Source organism: Mastomys coucha, unplaced genomic scaffold, assembly GCF_008632895.1.
Source record: "Mastomys coucha isolate ucsf_1 unplaced genomic scaffold, UCSF_Mcou_1 pScaffold6, whole genome shotgun sequence".
In the NCBI taxonomy this organism is placed as follows: domain Eukaryota; kingdom Metazoa; phylum Chordata; class Mammalia; order Rodentia; family Muridae; genus Mastomys; species Mastomys coucha.
This window is the reverse complement of record NW_022196912.1, coordinates 66,517,419-66,535,062: the sequence shown is the minus strand read 5'-3', so window position 1 is coordinate 66,535,062 and position 17,644 is coordinate 66,517,419. Positions and strand designations below refer to the sequence as shown.

Sequence of the window (17,644 nt, the reverse complement as noted above, 5' to 3'; positions counted from 1 at the left end):
TCCTCTTAACACATTTACATTTCTTCCTCTTCATTCCTTTTTCAATTTTTTTTTCCTTTCCCTTTCTGAAATGGAAACTTCTGATTTCTTTGGAAAATCAGTTGTGTCGATGGTGTTTTCCTGGGGCAAACACGCGAAGGAGTGTTTTCCTGAAGCAGGCACAGGGGAAAGGATGTTTTTCTAAAGCAAGCATGTGAAAGGATGCATGATGGGTTTTTCACTAACAACACACGTGTGGTTTGCCTTACATGTTTTGTTGAACTCCATTTGTCATGACTTCATAGAGAGAAATGCACTAGGAAACCTCAGGAGAGGGTTCCATGGCTTCAGTGCTCCTGGGCTGATTCACAAAGTGATGTCAGCTGATACAGACTCAGGGGCTGACTCACGACCTGTGGAGGATGTGTGATGATTGGAGGGAGTATAATTAAGATTCAGTGAACAGTGGTGGGGGGAGGGGCTTGGCTTGCTTACATAACTAGCTTTACATCGCTGTTGGTTGTCTTCACTGATCTCTGCTTCGTTGAGAGAAATATGCCCAAATAGTCCTGGGGTCCCTGGTGGTCCCCGCCCCTCCTGCTGACTTATGCTGGATCTGCTAAGGCCTGGCTGTTTCTGTTAGGTTGTGCTACCACTGATGATTGTGTTTGCTATCCTGACACTACCAAACTAGACAACTGGTGTATTTGTAAAGTGTTTATGAGTGGACTGAATCTGCCGCTGCCGACCTGTGAACTAAACTACTGATTTCCTGAAAACACAGATGAGATTTGCTCCAAAAATAATTTCTAAACAGTTCCGCTTCCCTGTATCATAACCTTTCTTTTCCACTACCTCTGGTGGGTGATGGGCAAAAAGGGAGGTTAAAAGGTTTAAAAACCCATATTAAAAGTAAGATTTAAGAAGTCAGAACTATACCTTTCTCTTTCCCCATTCTTCCCTGTTCCTTCTTTTTTTCCTCCTCTTTCCTTGAGTACCTCAAACTTGCTATATAGTTGAGTCTGACCTAATTTATTCCTTCTGCCTCTCTACCTCCCAGGTTCTGAGATTACAGGTTTTTTGGTTTTGTTTTTTTTTTTTTTTTTTTTTTTTTTTTTTTTTTTTGCCGTCAATAAGAAATTTACTTATTTTTTTAAAAATCCAAATGCTGGCACTGTCCAGAAAATTTTAAAAGGCTTATTTATAATTGTTATAAAGTTGAACTGTTGAAATGTGTTCACTGAAACATTTTGCTTGCATTAATGCTTTACATCTTAAACTTATATTAAAAATTCACATACAAATGAATGTGGAGAAACTGCCAATACCTGATTCTGTCCCCTATGTTTCCACTCGCAATCAATTATCTATAACATCCAGAACTACTGATAACAGGAAGAGGAAAAAATTTTGTGTGTGGGAGGGTAGAGAAACAGCTTAGTGGCTAAGAGCTCTGGCTGCTTTTCCAGAAGACTCAGGTTTAATTCCTAGGAGATCTTACACTTTCTTCTGATATCCTTGGGCAAACGTCCATACACATAAAAAATAAATGCATAAAACTAAAAAAGAAAAACCTTATAAAAGTGAATTGTAAATGTAAGAGTATTCCCATATTTTATAATGGAGAAAAGATTATTCCCATATTTTATAATTGAGAAAGCTGAAATTTTATAACATTGTTTATAACATTTTTATAACATTGTTCAACAAGAGGAAAGGTATTCACCCAAGGATGTAACTCGGTTCATAGAGTGCTGGCTTTCTTTTAGCATGCATGAGTGGAGCCCAAGACAGTTCCATCCTCTATACCACATAAAACTGGACGTGTTCGCCAGGCAGTGGTAGCGCACGCCTTTAATCTCAGCACTTGGGAGGCAGAGGCAGGAGGATTTCTGAGTTCCAGGCCAGTCTGGTCTACAGGGTGAGTTCCAGGACAGCCAGGGCTACACAGAGAAGCCCTGTCTCGAAAAACAAAAAACAAAACAAAAAAACCCAAAACTGGATGTGTTCCTACACATCTACAATTGTAGCACTTGAGAAATAAAAGAGGCAGGATAAGAAGTTTGAGGTCAGCTTGGGCTCTTGAGATCTTGTCTTATATAAACAACAAAATGGGATCTAAAGAGATGCCCAAATGGTTAAGAGCACTTACTGCAATTCACCTAATTTAAATAGTGATGAAAAAAGGATTGGATTCCAATATTTTTGGTCTGAAATTGAGCTGGCAAGTATTTTTCATTCTGCTTGCTAATTCAGTTAGTTTTGCTATACTGACTTGGAGCTTGTTAATCCAATTCATTTGGTCTTGTAGAATTCTAATTCAGGATAAGCAAGAAAGCTTAGCAAGGTGCGTGCTGTCAAGGCTGATGGCATGAGTTGTATACATGCAACCCACATGGCCCAGGAAAGAACCAAGTCCTCCACAAGTTGTCTACTGACCTTCATGTGTTCTCAGTGATGTGTATAGTCTCCATACCCCTGTACATATAAAACAAAATTAAAAATATATTCTAATTCAGAAATGAAGTTAATGTAGGCTTAGATGACACAAGAGTGCCAAGTCTTAAGCTGACTTTTTCCCCTGGTATTCATAGACGCTTTATCATTTCATAAGTAAGAGGGTGTACTCTGAACTAAGGCCCGCTACATTCAGGTCTTAGTGGTTCCACTGTCTTGGGAAAAGCAAGATAATTTCCTTTAACAATGTTAGCTTCCCTGAACTCTTCTGGAAAGAAAGTGGGGAAAATACACCAACTCATTGGTTTGTTTATAAGGCATAAATGAGACTTACCCATATGTAGTAACAAATATTATAGATGGTTATTACTTTATTATCTACTCTAAAACTTAAAAAGATTAAAAAATGTATATGATTTTTGTTAAGCATTTAGGGGCAAGCTTTACCTGAAGCGGCGAGGCTGTTTATAATCTTATTCACATGAACTAAATATACATGTTTTTAGAAGCATGTGTATGCCTGTGTTACTGCCACAATTTGCATTAAGCAATACTATATGTGGAATATGCATTCATAATTTCTAGAATACACCTAGTATCAAGGTCTTAGGGGAAGGATTTGAGCATTAATAATGGAAGGCATATTACATAGCCGAATGCCATTTTCTCACATTCAGAGAGTCAAGATTTGTAGTAATTTTAGGAGTCTCCCTTGGTCAGTTGCTAATTTAATTGTTGATTATTAAGTGTCCTTTGAATTTTAAGAAGGAGAATAATGATCCCCATCTGTTATTTTGAATGTAGCATTAGTATTATTTATAATCTTGTTTCTATTATATAGTTTGACATTAACCTCTCCTTTTATGTGTATTGTTTGTTGAAGACAGTCTTCTTATATAACCTAGGCTGACCTTGAACTCAGGGTGCTTCCACCTTAGCCTCCTGAGAGATGAGATTATATACCATTCCCAGACAAAATGAATGTTTTTTTTTTTTCTCTTGTTATCTTGGTCCAGACCAGCCAGGACTACTACCATAGTAAGACTGCCTTGAAAAGAGAAAGAAAATCTATTCTTCAGCCAACTATGGTCATGTAAAATGCAGTTGGGAATATAGAAGCTGATGGTACTTTGATTTATTTTATTTTTAATTAAGTGCGCAAGAGTGCAGGTGCCCATGGATGCTAAAATTTGGTTCCCTTAGGACCTGCTGCCCAACATGGGTGCTGGAAACTGAACTTGTGTTCTCAGAAAGAGCACTCTGCTCTGAATCACTGAGCCACGGAGGGTGATATTGTTTTGACTATTTATTAAACCTTGTTTTAAATAGAAGGATTAAAAATAAGATTGAAGCCAGGCAGTGGTGGCACACATCTTTAGTCCCAACACTAAGACTCTGACAGAGGCAGGCAGATCTCTCTGAGATAGAGGCCAGCCAGGGCAATACAGAGAAACCCTGTCTTTTTTTTTTTTTTTTTAAAGATTTATTTATTATTTTATAAGTACACTGTCGCTGACTTCAGACGCACCAGAAGAGGGCGTCAGATCCCATTGTGGGTGGTTGTGAGCCACCATGTGGTTGCTGGGATTTGAACTCAGGACCTTTGGAAGAGCAGTCTGTGCTCTTAACCACTGAGCCATCTCTCCAGCCCGAGAAACCCTGTCTTAAACTAAGAAAAAAAGTTCAAGATTTACCTGCATTTGTATGTTTAAGAAAAGTATTTCTCTTTTCCCTGGAATTCTTTTCCGTCAATAAAATTGGAAAATATTTTAATAAAAAAATTGTAAGCTATTGAATACAAGCTTTTTGTTTATGTATTTTCTTTGAAAAGATTAAAAATAGAGTACCCTCCCTTTGAATTGGACACAGACTTTTATTACAACATGATAGATTATACAAAGGTTTGTATGTTCTGCCTCAGAACACTGAATTTTGGAATGAATCATTTGTGTGTGGTTTTTAAAAATAGTATCAACTTTACGGTGAATCTCAGTGAAAGTATGTGGTACCAGCTTCTCATAAGACTGTAGATCATGAAGCAGAGATGGTTTCTTTTTTGTTTTGTTTTGTTTTGTTTTTTTGAGACAAGGTTTCTCTGTGTAGCCCTGGCTGTCCTGGAACTCACTCTGTAGTTTAGGCTAGCCTCGAACTCAGAAATCCGCCTGCCTCTGCCTCCCAAATGCTGGGATTAAAGGCAAGCGCCACCACCGCCCGGCACAGAGATGGTTTCTAAGACCTGCCCTAGTGACCCTAATTCTACCAGCAAAGTCTCATTGACTCATCTGCTAGTTAAAGTATAAAATATTTCTCTCTCTGTGTGTCTCTGTCTCTCTCTTTCTGTGCGCACGTACGTGCGTAACCCAGCTTGGCCACAATATGGTGGTCCTATGCCTTTGCCTCTTCAGCATATCTTATTGATATGTACCACCACAAACATCCTAGGTTTTGAATCTTTCGTATGATTATTATTGCATGTATATGTACCTATGTGTATGCACACTCAGAAACCAGAAGAGGATGTAGCTGCCCTCATCTATCTCCAACTATTCTTTGACCTTTGAGGCACAGTCTCTGCTGAAATTGGGTTTCTCTGGTAGGCTGGAAGCCAGGAAGTCCCAGCAATCCTCCTGTCTGCTTCCTGTGGAGCTGGGATTACAGTCATGCACAAGCTGTCTGGCTTGTAACATGAGTGTTAGATCCAAGCTCTAGTTTTTACAGCTTCATGGCAAGCTCTTTCTCTCTCTTTGATTTTGTTTTTGTTTTTGTTTTGTTTTTTTTTATTTTCGAGACAGGGTTTCTCTGTGTATCCCTGGCTGTCCTGGAACTCACTCTGTAGACCAAGCTGGCCTCAAACTCAGAAATCTGCCTGCCTTTGCCTCCCAAATGCTGGGATTAAAGGCGTGCACCACCACTGCCCGGCCATAGCAAGCTCTCTTAAGTATCGAACCATTTTTCTCAGCCCTTGAATGATATCCATAATATATATGCACATATATAGTGTATGTATGTAGAGAGGGAATAGTATTCACTTTATATGTCAATGGTTCACCCGAATATCCTGAAATTACTTATAACTGAATCTTGTTTTAGTAAAGGGTACTGGAAACGGAAACAAGTAATTGCGAATCATTTAGACTGATCCTGGTTGAATCAATATTGAAAGTTTTATGCTAGTGACCTCTAGTGGTTGTCGCCAAACATCAGCAAATACTAAATAGTTCTTTGGCAATCAGATGTTGAATGTTGAATGAATTCAGGAAATATGTAAAATATGGTACTAGATGTTGAAAATCAGGAACAAGGTTGGGTTATGCTGAGTTATTAACTAAAATTGGATAGATGGAAACAAATTTGCACATTTTGCTTTGGTAATATATCAAGTTAACTACTTCCCTTTCTACTTTGCTCATTTGAGACAGGTCTCTGTGCCCCTGTCTGCCCTGGAACTGTGTGAACCAGGCTGGCCTCGAACTCAGTGCTGGGATTAAAGGCATGCACCACTATGCCTGGCTTACCTTTCTGGGTAGTTAAAAACATCAATTGATGTTAACAGATAAGCAGTTTTGCTGGTGCTCAACAATTGTTTTTCTGTTGGGGAAAATATTTCATTGGAGTACTTGCTTTGCAAATGTGAAGCTTTGGGCTCAAACCCCAGCACTCTAGGTAAAAAGAAATGGGAAGTCCTACCTTCATTGAACCAACCACACATTCCATTGTAGGGTGCTCTTCCCCTACTTTTATTGAGACAGGTCTTGGTACTTAGCTTCAGGAAGCCTGGAATTCATCTTGTGGCTCAGGAAGCTAAATGCCCCCCTCCTTTAAACTGGGTATTGGTGGTGTATACCAATAATCCCAGCCCTTGGGAGGCAGAGGCACACAGATCTCTGTGAGTTCAAGGCCATTACACAGAGAAACCTTGTCTCTATAAACCTGATGATGATGATGATGATGATGATGATGATGATGATGATGATGATGTCTCTATAAACCTAATAACAACAACAACAATAATAATGTTATACAAGGTTGGGCATGCTTATGTACCCCCTTTAATTGGAGATTGAGGCTAGCTAAACTGGTTGGATAGAGTTCTAGACCAAGCAGGGTTATAATAGCCCCTCAAAGAAAGTTAAATTGTATGTACATAAGGTATATAAAACATAATTGTAGATTACTTTGGGTGGTGTTGACATTTTTAACTATTAAAATTGTGTTGCATGGACACAATGCATTTATATCTTTTTTAATTTCATTCGCCAGTGAAAGTGCAAATCATTTGTATCCTTGGTTAATTCCTCAATATTTTACTCTTTACAAAAAATACTTTGTGAGCTGGAGAGGTAGCTCAGTGGTTAAGAGCACTGACTGCTCTTCCAGAGGTCCTGAGTTTAATTCCCAGCAACCACATGGTGGCTCACAGCCATTTGTAATAGGATCTACTGCCCTTTTCAGATGTGTCTTAAACACAAATAAAGGAATCTTTAAAAAGTTACTTTGTGTGTGTGAATGTGTATATAAGTATCACATATGCTTATGCACATAGAGGCCTGAGGTTGAAGTTGGGAGTTTTTCTTAGTGATTCTCCATCAGATTTCATTGAGGCAGGGTCTTTCAACTGAATCCACAGCTAGCTTGTTGAGGGGGATCAAATGCCTTTGTCTCATTCTATGCGAGTCTTACAGGCAGGTGGCCAACACCAGTTTAGCTTTTGTTGAGACTTTTCACTAAATTTTATTTAGCGTATGTGCATCTGCCTGTCTTTGTGTGTATGCATGCACATACAACTTAAGAGGACAACTTAAGAATCAACTCTCCTATGACTGTAAATGGTAATTTTAATATACTATATGTAGTAAATTAACATAGGGACTGTTTTGTTTTGTTTTGTTTTAATCCTAGCTAGTTCCTCAATGACACAAAAAGACCAAGATTTATTTAAGATTTTACTTCAATACCTCTAGGCAGTCATTTGATCTGTTTTCATCCCCTAAACTAATCTGGCTACCTCCCAGCCAAAATCCTGATAATACCTGCACTTAGGGCCTTCAGTTCTTCAGCCGAAATCTTATGAATGCTTTCCTTTCTCTTCCTCATGGTGCAATCTTTTACTCTTCTCTCTCCCTCTCCTGGCTGGTGGAAATTCTCTGTTCTATATTCTGCCCAGCTCTTGGGTCATAAGCTTGTATTTATTGACAAGGCAGAGAATCAATGGTAAGAATTGTTTACACAAACTTGAGACAGGAAATTCTTGACAGCATTACAATTGTCCCAGATTGAAACAAGATAATGAAGGTAGAGAAAATCAGCATTTGAATAACACAAGGATAAACTTACACAGTACGCAATAACATTATGTCTATATGTGTGTCTTCTAATTTCTGTAGCTTGTTATTGTATCTTTACATCTTTAAAAGTCCAAGTCTCTCAACTATGTATAAATTATATATTTTCTTACTCAAAGAGGGATGAATCAGGGCACAACTGTCAAAGCAAATCCAAAGTCTCGCAGTATAAAGCTCAGAGCTGGGCACTGGGAACTTAGGAGCTTCTGCACTCCAAAGGGCCTGGCAGCTTCACTTTTCTGCTTTGCCAGAAATCTTGTCTTTAAGGCTCAGGCCAGCTCTACCCCACATCTGCCACTGTCTTTGGTACTGGTGTCCCCAAACTGCTGGGATTTATGCTACACCTTCAACCTTATCCTCTCCTGAGCTCTCTTCAGGACTTTGACCAGCCACATGGTGCCAGAGCCTCAGCCTCAACCCATGACCATCAGTCCTGGGGCTTCTGCTCCACCTGCAGTTGCAGCCCACAGTGCTTGTACTCTATGACCCCTTCACACCTTCAAAACCATTACCACCTGGGAGACTCTTACACAATACCAAGTTCAGCCACTAGTATGAAATACAGCCTTGGCCCTCTCTGAACTATAACTTCTGTGTGCTGATCTGAGGAAACATTTCCCAGAAGATTTTTGCCTCAGTGATGCTGATTCTATCCCCCCTTTTGTTTTTGTTTTGTTTTGTTTTGTTTTTTAAGATAGGGTTCCTCTGTGTAGCTCCAGCAGTCCTGGAACTCACAGAGCCTCTGCGTTGGGATTAAAGGCATGTGCCACCACTGCCCAGCAAAGAATTTGTTTCTATTTTGTATATGTATGTGGCTGTGTCTGGTTGTGTATATGTGAGTGCAGGTGTTTGCAGAAGCCATAGGTTTTATATCCTTCTGTAGTTACAGGCTGTTGTGACCTGCCTCACATGGGTACTGGGAATTAAACTTAGGTCTTTTTTTTTTTTTTTTAAGATTTATTTATTTTATGTGTATGAGTACACTGTAGCTGTATAGATGGCTGTGAGCTATCATGTGTGTGGCTACTGGGAATTGAACTCAAGACCTCTGCCTGCCCTGCTCGTTCCGGCCCGAACTTAGGTCCTCTTGAAGAGCAGTAGGATACTAAGTCATCTCTATAGTCAGATGCTAGTCACTTCTTAATCATCTTTAGCCCCAGAGTCTTTTTTTTTTTTTTTAAAGGTAGTTTCTTTATATAGCTCTAGCTGTTTGGAACTCACTATGTGTAGACCTTAGACGTAGATTGTAGACTAGGCTGGCCTGGAACTCACGGAGATCCGCTTGCTTCCCAAGTGCTGGGATTAAAGATTTGTACCATCATACCTACCAGAACCCAGATTCTTAATTTAAAATACTATTAAATGGCCGGGCGGTGGTGGTGCACGTCTTTAATCCCAGCACTTGGGAGGCAGAGGCAGGCGGATTTCTGAGTTCGAGGCCAGCCTGGTCTGCAGAGTGAGTTCCAGGACAGCCAAGGCTACACAGAAAAACCCTGTCTTGAAAAAAAAAAAATCAAAAAAAAAAAAAATACTATTAAATGGTCCTGATAGTAGAGCCTTTAAGAGACTCAAAACTTGTCTCTGAAGGTTGACAACTCGGGCCTCACTTCCATTCTTTTCTGCTTCAGCATTTTCTTCTACGTTCCCACAATAACTTACTAATTATTAAGCTCTGATCACTCAATTTTCTAGCCCAAAGACTTTCCACAACCTTCCTAAAAACATGGGTCTGGTCTGTCTCACTGCCAGTACCAATTTCTGCCTTAGAGTTTCTGTTGCTGGGATGAAACACTATGATAAAAAGCAACTTGGGGAGGGTTTTTTTGTTTGTTTGTTTTCATCTAACAAATCTGGGTCATGCTCTATCACTGAGGTAAGTCAGGGCAGAAGCCTGAAGACAAGCACTGAAGCAAAAACCGTGGAGGAATGCTGATTACTTACTGGCTTACCTCCCAGCCCCTTCCTCAGTTTGCTCTTTGGAACACCCTAGGATCACCTGCCAGGGGTGTCGCCAATCACAGTGAGCTGGGTCTTCCCACATTAATCCTTATGAAGAAAATGCCCTATAGCCTTGCCTATAAGTAGTCTGATGGAGGCATTTACCCAGTTGAGATTCCACTTCACAAATACTCAAATACCTCTCTAGTTTTGTCAAGGTGACGGAAACCCAACCAAGACATTTAGCATCTTTTTTTGACATTAGCTTCTTCCCGGTGGTCAGAGCTGTTCTGGCAACTAAACACCTTTGTAAATTTTATATCTTTAAAAGCTTATTCTATATGTGTGTGTGTGTGTGCTACTTTAAATATATAAACAATATACTTTGGTGTTTAGACCCTTAATCATTTTATTTTCCTCTTTATCTCCTCTCCTTGTGGCTGCTTTATTTGTTGTCCTTATCTCTATCTCAAACCTCATGATCCATTTGTTTTAGTATTATTTGTTCAGTTTTAAACTACTGATCACTCAACAGAGTATGGGTAAAACCCCAGTCTTAAGTTCAGTCTTATTTTCAGATCTCTAATTTCTAATTAACTCATGGAGAAAAAAAATAACAGAGTCAAGTGGATGTTAGCTTTCTGTCCACCTTGTACAGAGAACTTTTCTCTATAATCCTATTTCTCTGTAGCTATTCTGCATTCCTACCACCCTCAGATTTTTTAATTATGCTAATTTTACCCATAGAATTTCTTCTAGGGTTATATAAAGATTAAGCATTAGTCTTATTAGAGGAAATGGCCTCTGTATGGTTATTTTTGTCTTCAAAGAGATTATATTATCTAGTGGAAAGTTTAGTTTACCATTTTTATGAGTTTTGTCTTGAGGTCATGCATAAAAATGCTGCATTTACATTTATTATTTTTCCTATTTTAATTAGCTGTTTGTGGTTGGTTAAGGAAAAATGAAATAAATGCATCTTAATGTTTTTAGGCACGGATTGCATTTTTACAAGGAGAAAGGAAAGGTCAAGAGAATTTGAAGAAGGATTTAGTGAGAAGAATAAAGATGTTAGAGTATGCATTAAAACAAGAAAGGTACGTATATTTCATTTGTTAATGTGACTAGAACAGAACAGTGCTGCCCCATTTACATCACTGTACACTTTATTGAAAGCTTTTTCACATTTTACTTACTGTATGGAAAAAGAAATGAAAAAACGAGAAGTAGAAGTAATATATTTTGCCATATATTTCAGATGTTTTCTCTCTCTAAAGATAAGTAGAAATTTATCTTTTTGCATACCTGTATTTGTTGCTTGGGTAGTTTTCTTTCATATATTTTATCTACATTTCTATACATTTTCAGTGTTTTTAGCAAATTTTTTTTTAAATGCACACATTGCTTTGTTATTAAAGTAATGCATAGTAGTACTCAATTATAAAAAAGTAATTATTTTTTGCCACTTGTTAAATTTTCAGGGCAAAGTATCACAAATTAAAATATGGCACAGAACTGAACCAAGGTGATTTGAAAATGCCCACCTTTGAATCAGGTAACTTTATTCTTTTTTAAAAAATTCATCTTTATATAACAGGCATATACTCTTTATCCTGATTTTTGATTTTATAGCATCAGATGAATGATTATTATAAACTGTAAAATTTGATGAAAAATTTTAGTATATTTTTATTTTAAAATTATGTATATGTGTGTACATGAGTATACATGTATGGTGCACATGATTGCTGGTATCCACAGAGTATAGAAGACGGCATTAAATTCCCTGTAGATGATGTTACAGATAGTTGTGAGTTACCCAATGTCAATTCTGGGAACTGACCTTGGATCCTCTGCAAGAGCAGTATTGAATCTTATTAACCCATGAACCACCTCTCCAGCCCTTGGTAAAAATACCAAACAAATAAAAATTTGTTCCATCTGCCTCTCAATCCTATTTTCTCCAAAGTTTAATCTATATAAAATTATGCATACATTTTTGCCAGTAATTAAAATCAAAATATGCTAAAGTAATTGTTTTTTTTTTTTAGCTGTAAGCAGTTTTTGTCCCTCATGTATGTGTATATGTGTGTATATTTATTTATTTATATTTGGCTGGGTGTGGTGGTACATGCCATGAATCTGAGCACTCAGGAGGCAGAGGCAGGCAGATCTCTAGAGTTCAGGACCAGCTTGTTCTGTATAGTGAGCTCCAGGCTAGCCAGGCCTACATAATAAGTTGCTTTCCCCCTCTCCAGTGTTTTTTCATTTATGTATTTATTTTGGTATGAGGGGGCAGTCAGAAGACCACTTGAGAATTACTTCTGAACTTCTCTCATGTGGGTTTTGGGTGAATTGGGCTCGGGTTGTTTGATGTGGCAGCAAGCACCCGCTCAAGCTATATTTTTAATATTTAAAAAGGTCCTTTTAGCTGGGTGGTGGTGGCGCATGCCTTTAATCCCAGCACTCAGGAGGCAGAGGCAGGTGGTTTTCTGAGTTCAAGGCCAGCCTGGTCTACAGAGTGAGTTCCAGGACAGCCAGGACTATACAGAGAAACCCTGTCTCGAAAAACCCAAAAAAAGAAAGTCCTTTTATCTGGAGAAGTTCTAAGTAGCTCGTTGTAGTTCTAAGGTACTGGAAGTTTGGCTAGATTGGACTTTATAGCAGCCATATAAAATTTACAGAGTTGAAAAATTATCTTCAATTAGCTTTCTTCTGTATTAAGTAGTAAATATGAGAATAATAGTTCATAAATATGTACTTGAGTGGACTGGATATAGGAATAAGTTTAGTTTTCAGAGTCCATATAACTGTATAGAATCTAAAAGAATGAAGAATATTTTAACATAAGCAGACTTTGAGAAACATACTAGCAATTTTCTATTTCTTAAGTATCTGGATCGTAGTTATCCCATTTCCCCCTTATTTTAAGGCAGAGATTTGTGAATCCTAGGATTCCTTCAACTCCATAGATATCAGTGGATAACCGTGAACGACTGTCCTATGTCTACCTTCAGAGTGCTGGAATTACAGATACAGATGAGAATGCCCAATTTCACAGACGTTTTTGATGGAGTTGAATAGAAGCCTATGATGTTATTTTACAAGTATCTTGCTCCTAAAGCAACCATTTTTTCTTTATTTTAATATGACAGTTTTGTTTCCTTAGGTTTTTCAAAGTGTATAGTAAGACAGTAAAACTTACATAGGTGTTGGTATTAATAGTAAATTTTTAAAAATACTGGTTAGTCTTTGGTTTAATAATAAGTACTAAGAAGCAGACCATAAATACCACCTGAATTGTTTATTTTTTGGCCTTCCCTGCTTTGGCTTTTAGCAGCAGAACGTTTTATTTTGTCTTTCAGTTGTCACAAACTGAGATTTAGATGCCATTCATGTTCTTGAGTGGTTCTAAAGGCTCGTTCTGATTATAGAAAATATTAATCATATTCTCTTCCATAGAGCTGTGAGAGTAAGAACTGAGAATAGCAGTATTTGTCTATGATACTCATCATCTCAGGCTAGACAGAGGTCAGAGGACCAGGAGCTCAAGGTCATTTTTAGCTACTATGTCCCTGTCTCATAAAACCCTTTCCTGCTAGGTATGTGCAGATGATCTCTGTGAGTTCCAGGCCAGCCTGCTACAGAGCTCCAGGAGAGCCAGCGTTATCACATAGAAACCCTGTCTCGAAAAACCAAAAAGAAATATCAGAGAAACCCTTTCTACAAAACTAAGTCTTAGAAAAATGGAAGGTGGAAATATTTTTGTATATATTTACTACCTTAATTACAGTAAGACTCCTGTAAACATATGCAGGAAAAGTGGATTTAAAGATTTTCTTCACTTATTTTCTTTTCCATTATAGCTTTTTCAGAAAATGAACAGAGTTAGAATTATTTTTGGTTATTGCTCCTGGAGTAAAGCTTGTGCAATTCTTAGCTTATTTTATTGTAATAGTTTGTATAAAGCAAGATTATTAGCATGTAATTCCCTCCTAGCTATAATTAAAATTGTGCCCAGACAAGTATCTTTTATCTATGATATGCATAAGTAAAAAATTTTACTTATATGAAACATGAAAAAAAACCAAAATGTTTTTACTGATACAGAAAACTATTCAGAATATCGGATAGAAAACAAAAATGAAGTAAGCAAATATATACCATACTAAGTATAAAATTATCTGCATCAAAGTATATTTGTAGATAAATATTAAATGAAACAGAATTGGCTTTATAAACTCCTTTCTTCAAATCAATGTTAAAAAGAAAATATGATTTGACAGAAATTGGAGATATGTGCATGTTTATACCTCATCATTTTGCATGTTTCTTAAACCAGAAAGCAATTGTGTTCAAGCATGTCAAAAATGATTTAGCTTTTACAAGTTTTAGAAATAGATCATTTAGTAGAAAAGTGGATATGGCACACACCTTTAATCCCAGCACTCAGGATGCAGAGACTGAATTCAAGGTCAGCCTGGTGTACATAATTGGAGTTCCAGGACAGCAAAGTACATAGAGAGATCATGTCTGAAAAAACAAACAAAGAAAGTAGGTATGATACGTTACTACTCAAAAAGTATAAGCAGAGGCTTCAGTGAAATATAGTTTAGCATTCATTGAGATTGACAGAGAACGAATGTCAAGTGTTGATGAGGCTTTAGAGTTAGCAGAATTTATGTATATATGTTGATGTTGGGGTAGTAAATAAAGCTGAGGCCCTGAGGTGTCCTTGTTTCTATAAAGGGAACACAGCATACATACTCAGTAACTTGAGGATTCCACTACTTAAAATCTAAACATTTGGCCGGGTGGTGGTGGCGCACGCCTTTAATCCCAGCACTTGGGAGGCAGAGACAGGCGGATTTCTGAGTTCAAGGCCAACCTGGTCTACAAAGTGAGTTCCAGGACAGCCAGGGCTGTACAGAGAAACCCTGTCTTGAAAAAAAAAAAAAAAAGTTTAGCTGTAGTTAACTTACTTTTATTGATAAACAGCATTCTATACACTAATATATTTATTCATTTTAATGCTGACATTCTAGTTGCTTCTAGATTTTCACTGTCATCAAGGGCATACATACACACACACATACACACACACATATAAACAAACCACATATATGTGCAATTCTTATAAGCTGCAAATGTTTAGTTTTTTTGTTTGTTTGTTTGTTTGTTTGTTTTGGTTTTTTGAGACAGGGTTTCTCTGTATAGCCCTGGCTGTCCTGAAACTCACTCTTGTAGACCAGTCTGGCCTCGAACTAAAAAATCCACCTGCCTCTGCCTCCCAAGTGCTGGGATTAAAGGCGTGCGCCACCACTTCCCAGCCAACTACAACTAAACTTGACAACATAGGTGTCAAGTTTATAAAATTGAACATTGGTAGAAATCATTTTGCCACATTCACAACTAAGTTTTAGAGGTTGAGATGGTGTTAATTCTATTTTAGAATAGCTAGTATGTGGTTAGAGGGAAAGAGTTTCTAGAGCTATTGATGCTTGTTAAGCTAGGTGCTGACTGTTTATTCAAAAATCCATTAAATTATGTTGCTATAATGTATTTCAAAGTTTATAACTGTCATAGTGAAATAATAAAAACTCATTTTAACTTGAAGGGCTAGTTAAATATTTATATACATCGTATAAAATATTATATACTTTTATTTTGTAGTAATGGTAGAGATGAAACGTAAGCTTCTATATTCTATGTTAAATGTTCTATCATTGTAATATACCCCTAACTCTATGTGATTTAAGTGTTGATATGTTTTATGGAATATGAAAAAGTATATACATTGGCTTCTGTTGTTGAAGTTGAGAATGAGAAACTTAACTACTAATGGTTGTTAACTTTCAGTGATTAGATTTTGAACAGTCATATTTTTTAGAATGTTTTTCTCTCCAGTTAATTTTAAATGCTATAAAGTGAAAAATAAGAGACTATCAGAATTAAGTAATTCTAGAAATTAGAAAATAACTTGTGTTTGAAGAAAGAATAAAAAGAAAATGAGATTGTTATGGTTAGGAACTAATGGCTACAAAAGATATTATATATTACCAGTAGGTACTAAGTGACTTTATGGAGTCTGGGGACCTAATTATTGAGAATTAATCTTAATAATCTCAGTATGGGCTGTGAGGGGACAATTTCTCAAGTATGTCTCTTCATAACACATTTATTTTGATACTGTGAATTTGTGTGGTGGTAATAGTGCCCACAATAGTTTTAACTTTTTCTGTAGGAGTAATTTTTGAAAACTTAACTTTAACTGAACTTATACTGCTACTAAACATGTTTAATTCAATAATGAGATTGGATTTAGGGTTTTGTACATGGTAAGCATGCTGCTGTTTTAAGCCTGTGGATTCTCTCTTTTTTCCTCTTTTGTAAATGTAAATACTTTGTTATCTGAGACTAAAATGTGGCTCTTCACCTGATGTATATACTGTTGTATAATACTGAGTTGAATATTTTGACACATGCCTTTAATTCCAGCACTTAGGAGGCTGAAATAGGAGCAATTTGATGCCAGCCTAAATCCATAAATAAGACTGTCTCAATAAGCAGACAAAAAGCTCCAAAGTAATAAACCCATTTTCTGTTTTTGTGTGTATAAAAGATATTTATTTCTAAGCTATAAATTATAAGGGATCAGTAGAGTGAGGAGGCAAAGTATTCACTTTTGGATGTCTGCCAAAAGTCTGTCTCTGACTTGGGTTTCTCAGTTCCTCATCTATTCTCTTTAAACAGACAACCTTTGACTACAAGTAAGTAGAATGAGCTACCAATGGCTGTCATTCACCTTAAGTGTTTATACTTGTGGACCCATTTAGGACTCCTCCTGGAGATGTTGACAATATGTTGGGCCTACTGGAAACTGAGGCCCAGCGGGTCTGCATGTCCCAAGAATAAGAATAATCTCCAGTAGGGCTGGCTGCAAACTACTGCCCTAGGGCCTAAGAAAAGGCTCTATCTACCACCTGTGTGCCCATCACAGTGATCTGAGTTAGACACTATTTAGCAGCCTGGTTTCCTAGCTGAATCGTTGAATCTTTTGTTGTAAAAAATGAAGTGTGATAGAGACTTTAATGTCTACTGATATAAATTCAAATGGAGTCAGTCTTTCTCTCTCTCTCTGTGTATCCTCAATATTTTGTGATTTTGAATAATATAAGTGATATATATATATATATATATATATATATATATATATATATCTTAAAGGTTGTTTGACAAAGCAGAATTCTGTTTTCAAATCTAGGACTTTTAGTTTTTTAAAGCTACTAAAGCACATCTGAGGTCTTTTGATTTCTAAAGCAGGTAGAGTACCTGAGTTGTTGATCAAACATTTAAAGAAAAATGATCTGTGGTAAATCTTTAACTTTTTACCTGTCTTACATAAAATATTTTCATGTATAAATTTATTTTTGATAAAAAAAAGAACACTAGTAATAAGTTGAAATAATATATGCAAAACTTTCCCTTTTTAATTTCCAGAGGAAACCAAAGATGTGGAGGTTCCTCCAGCACCCCAGAATAGCCAGCTAACATGGAAGCAAGGCAGACAGCTATTAAGACAGTGAGTAGTGACTTCGACTTTAAAAAGTTACAAAAGTGCTTATATTGAGTCAGTGTATAAGTAAAAACATGCTTCACTTTACTGTTTATGGTTTTCATAATGCTGCTTTTAAAAAATCCATTTGTATGTATGTGGGCATGGGCACAGGCATGTGCCACAGCTGCTTTTAGAGATCAGGGACAGCTTTGAGCATTGATTGTCCTTTCACCTTTAGGTCACAGGGGTTGGACCCCAGTCATCAGGCTTGGCTGCAGGTCAATTTACACACTGAGCCATTCCTAGAGGATGACATTGACTTCTTTCTGTTTTTTTCATCCCATCCCCTTCTCTTCTCTCCTCTCCTCTC

At 37.2% G+C, this 17,644-nt stretch overlaps 1 protein-coding gene across 4 annotated transcripts in view; it reads left to right on the top strand.

Annotated features, from left to right (window-relative positions):
* Strn3 (striatin 3) overlaps nt 1-17,644 on the top strand; it is a 79,857-nt gene that overhangs the window by 16,567 nt on the left and 45,646 nt on the right. For all 4 annotated transcript variants that reach the window (XM_031356679.1, XM_031356678.1, XM_031356680.1 and 1 more), the window contains exons 2-4: nt 10,710-10,813; nt 11,198-11,271; nt 17,217-17,298. In XM_031356679.1, the coding sequence (XP_031212539.1) occupies nt 10,710-10,813; nt 11,198-11,271; nt 17,217-17,298 (260 nt within the window). The remainder of the gene's footprint in view (nt 1-10,709; nt 10,814-11,197; nt 11,272-17,216; nt 17,299-17,644) is intronic.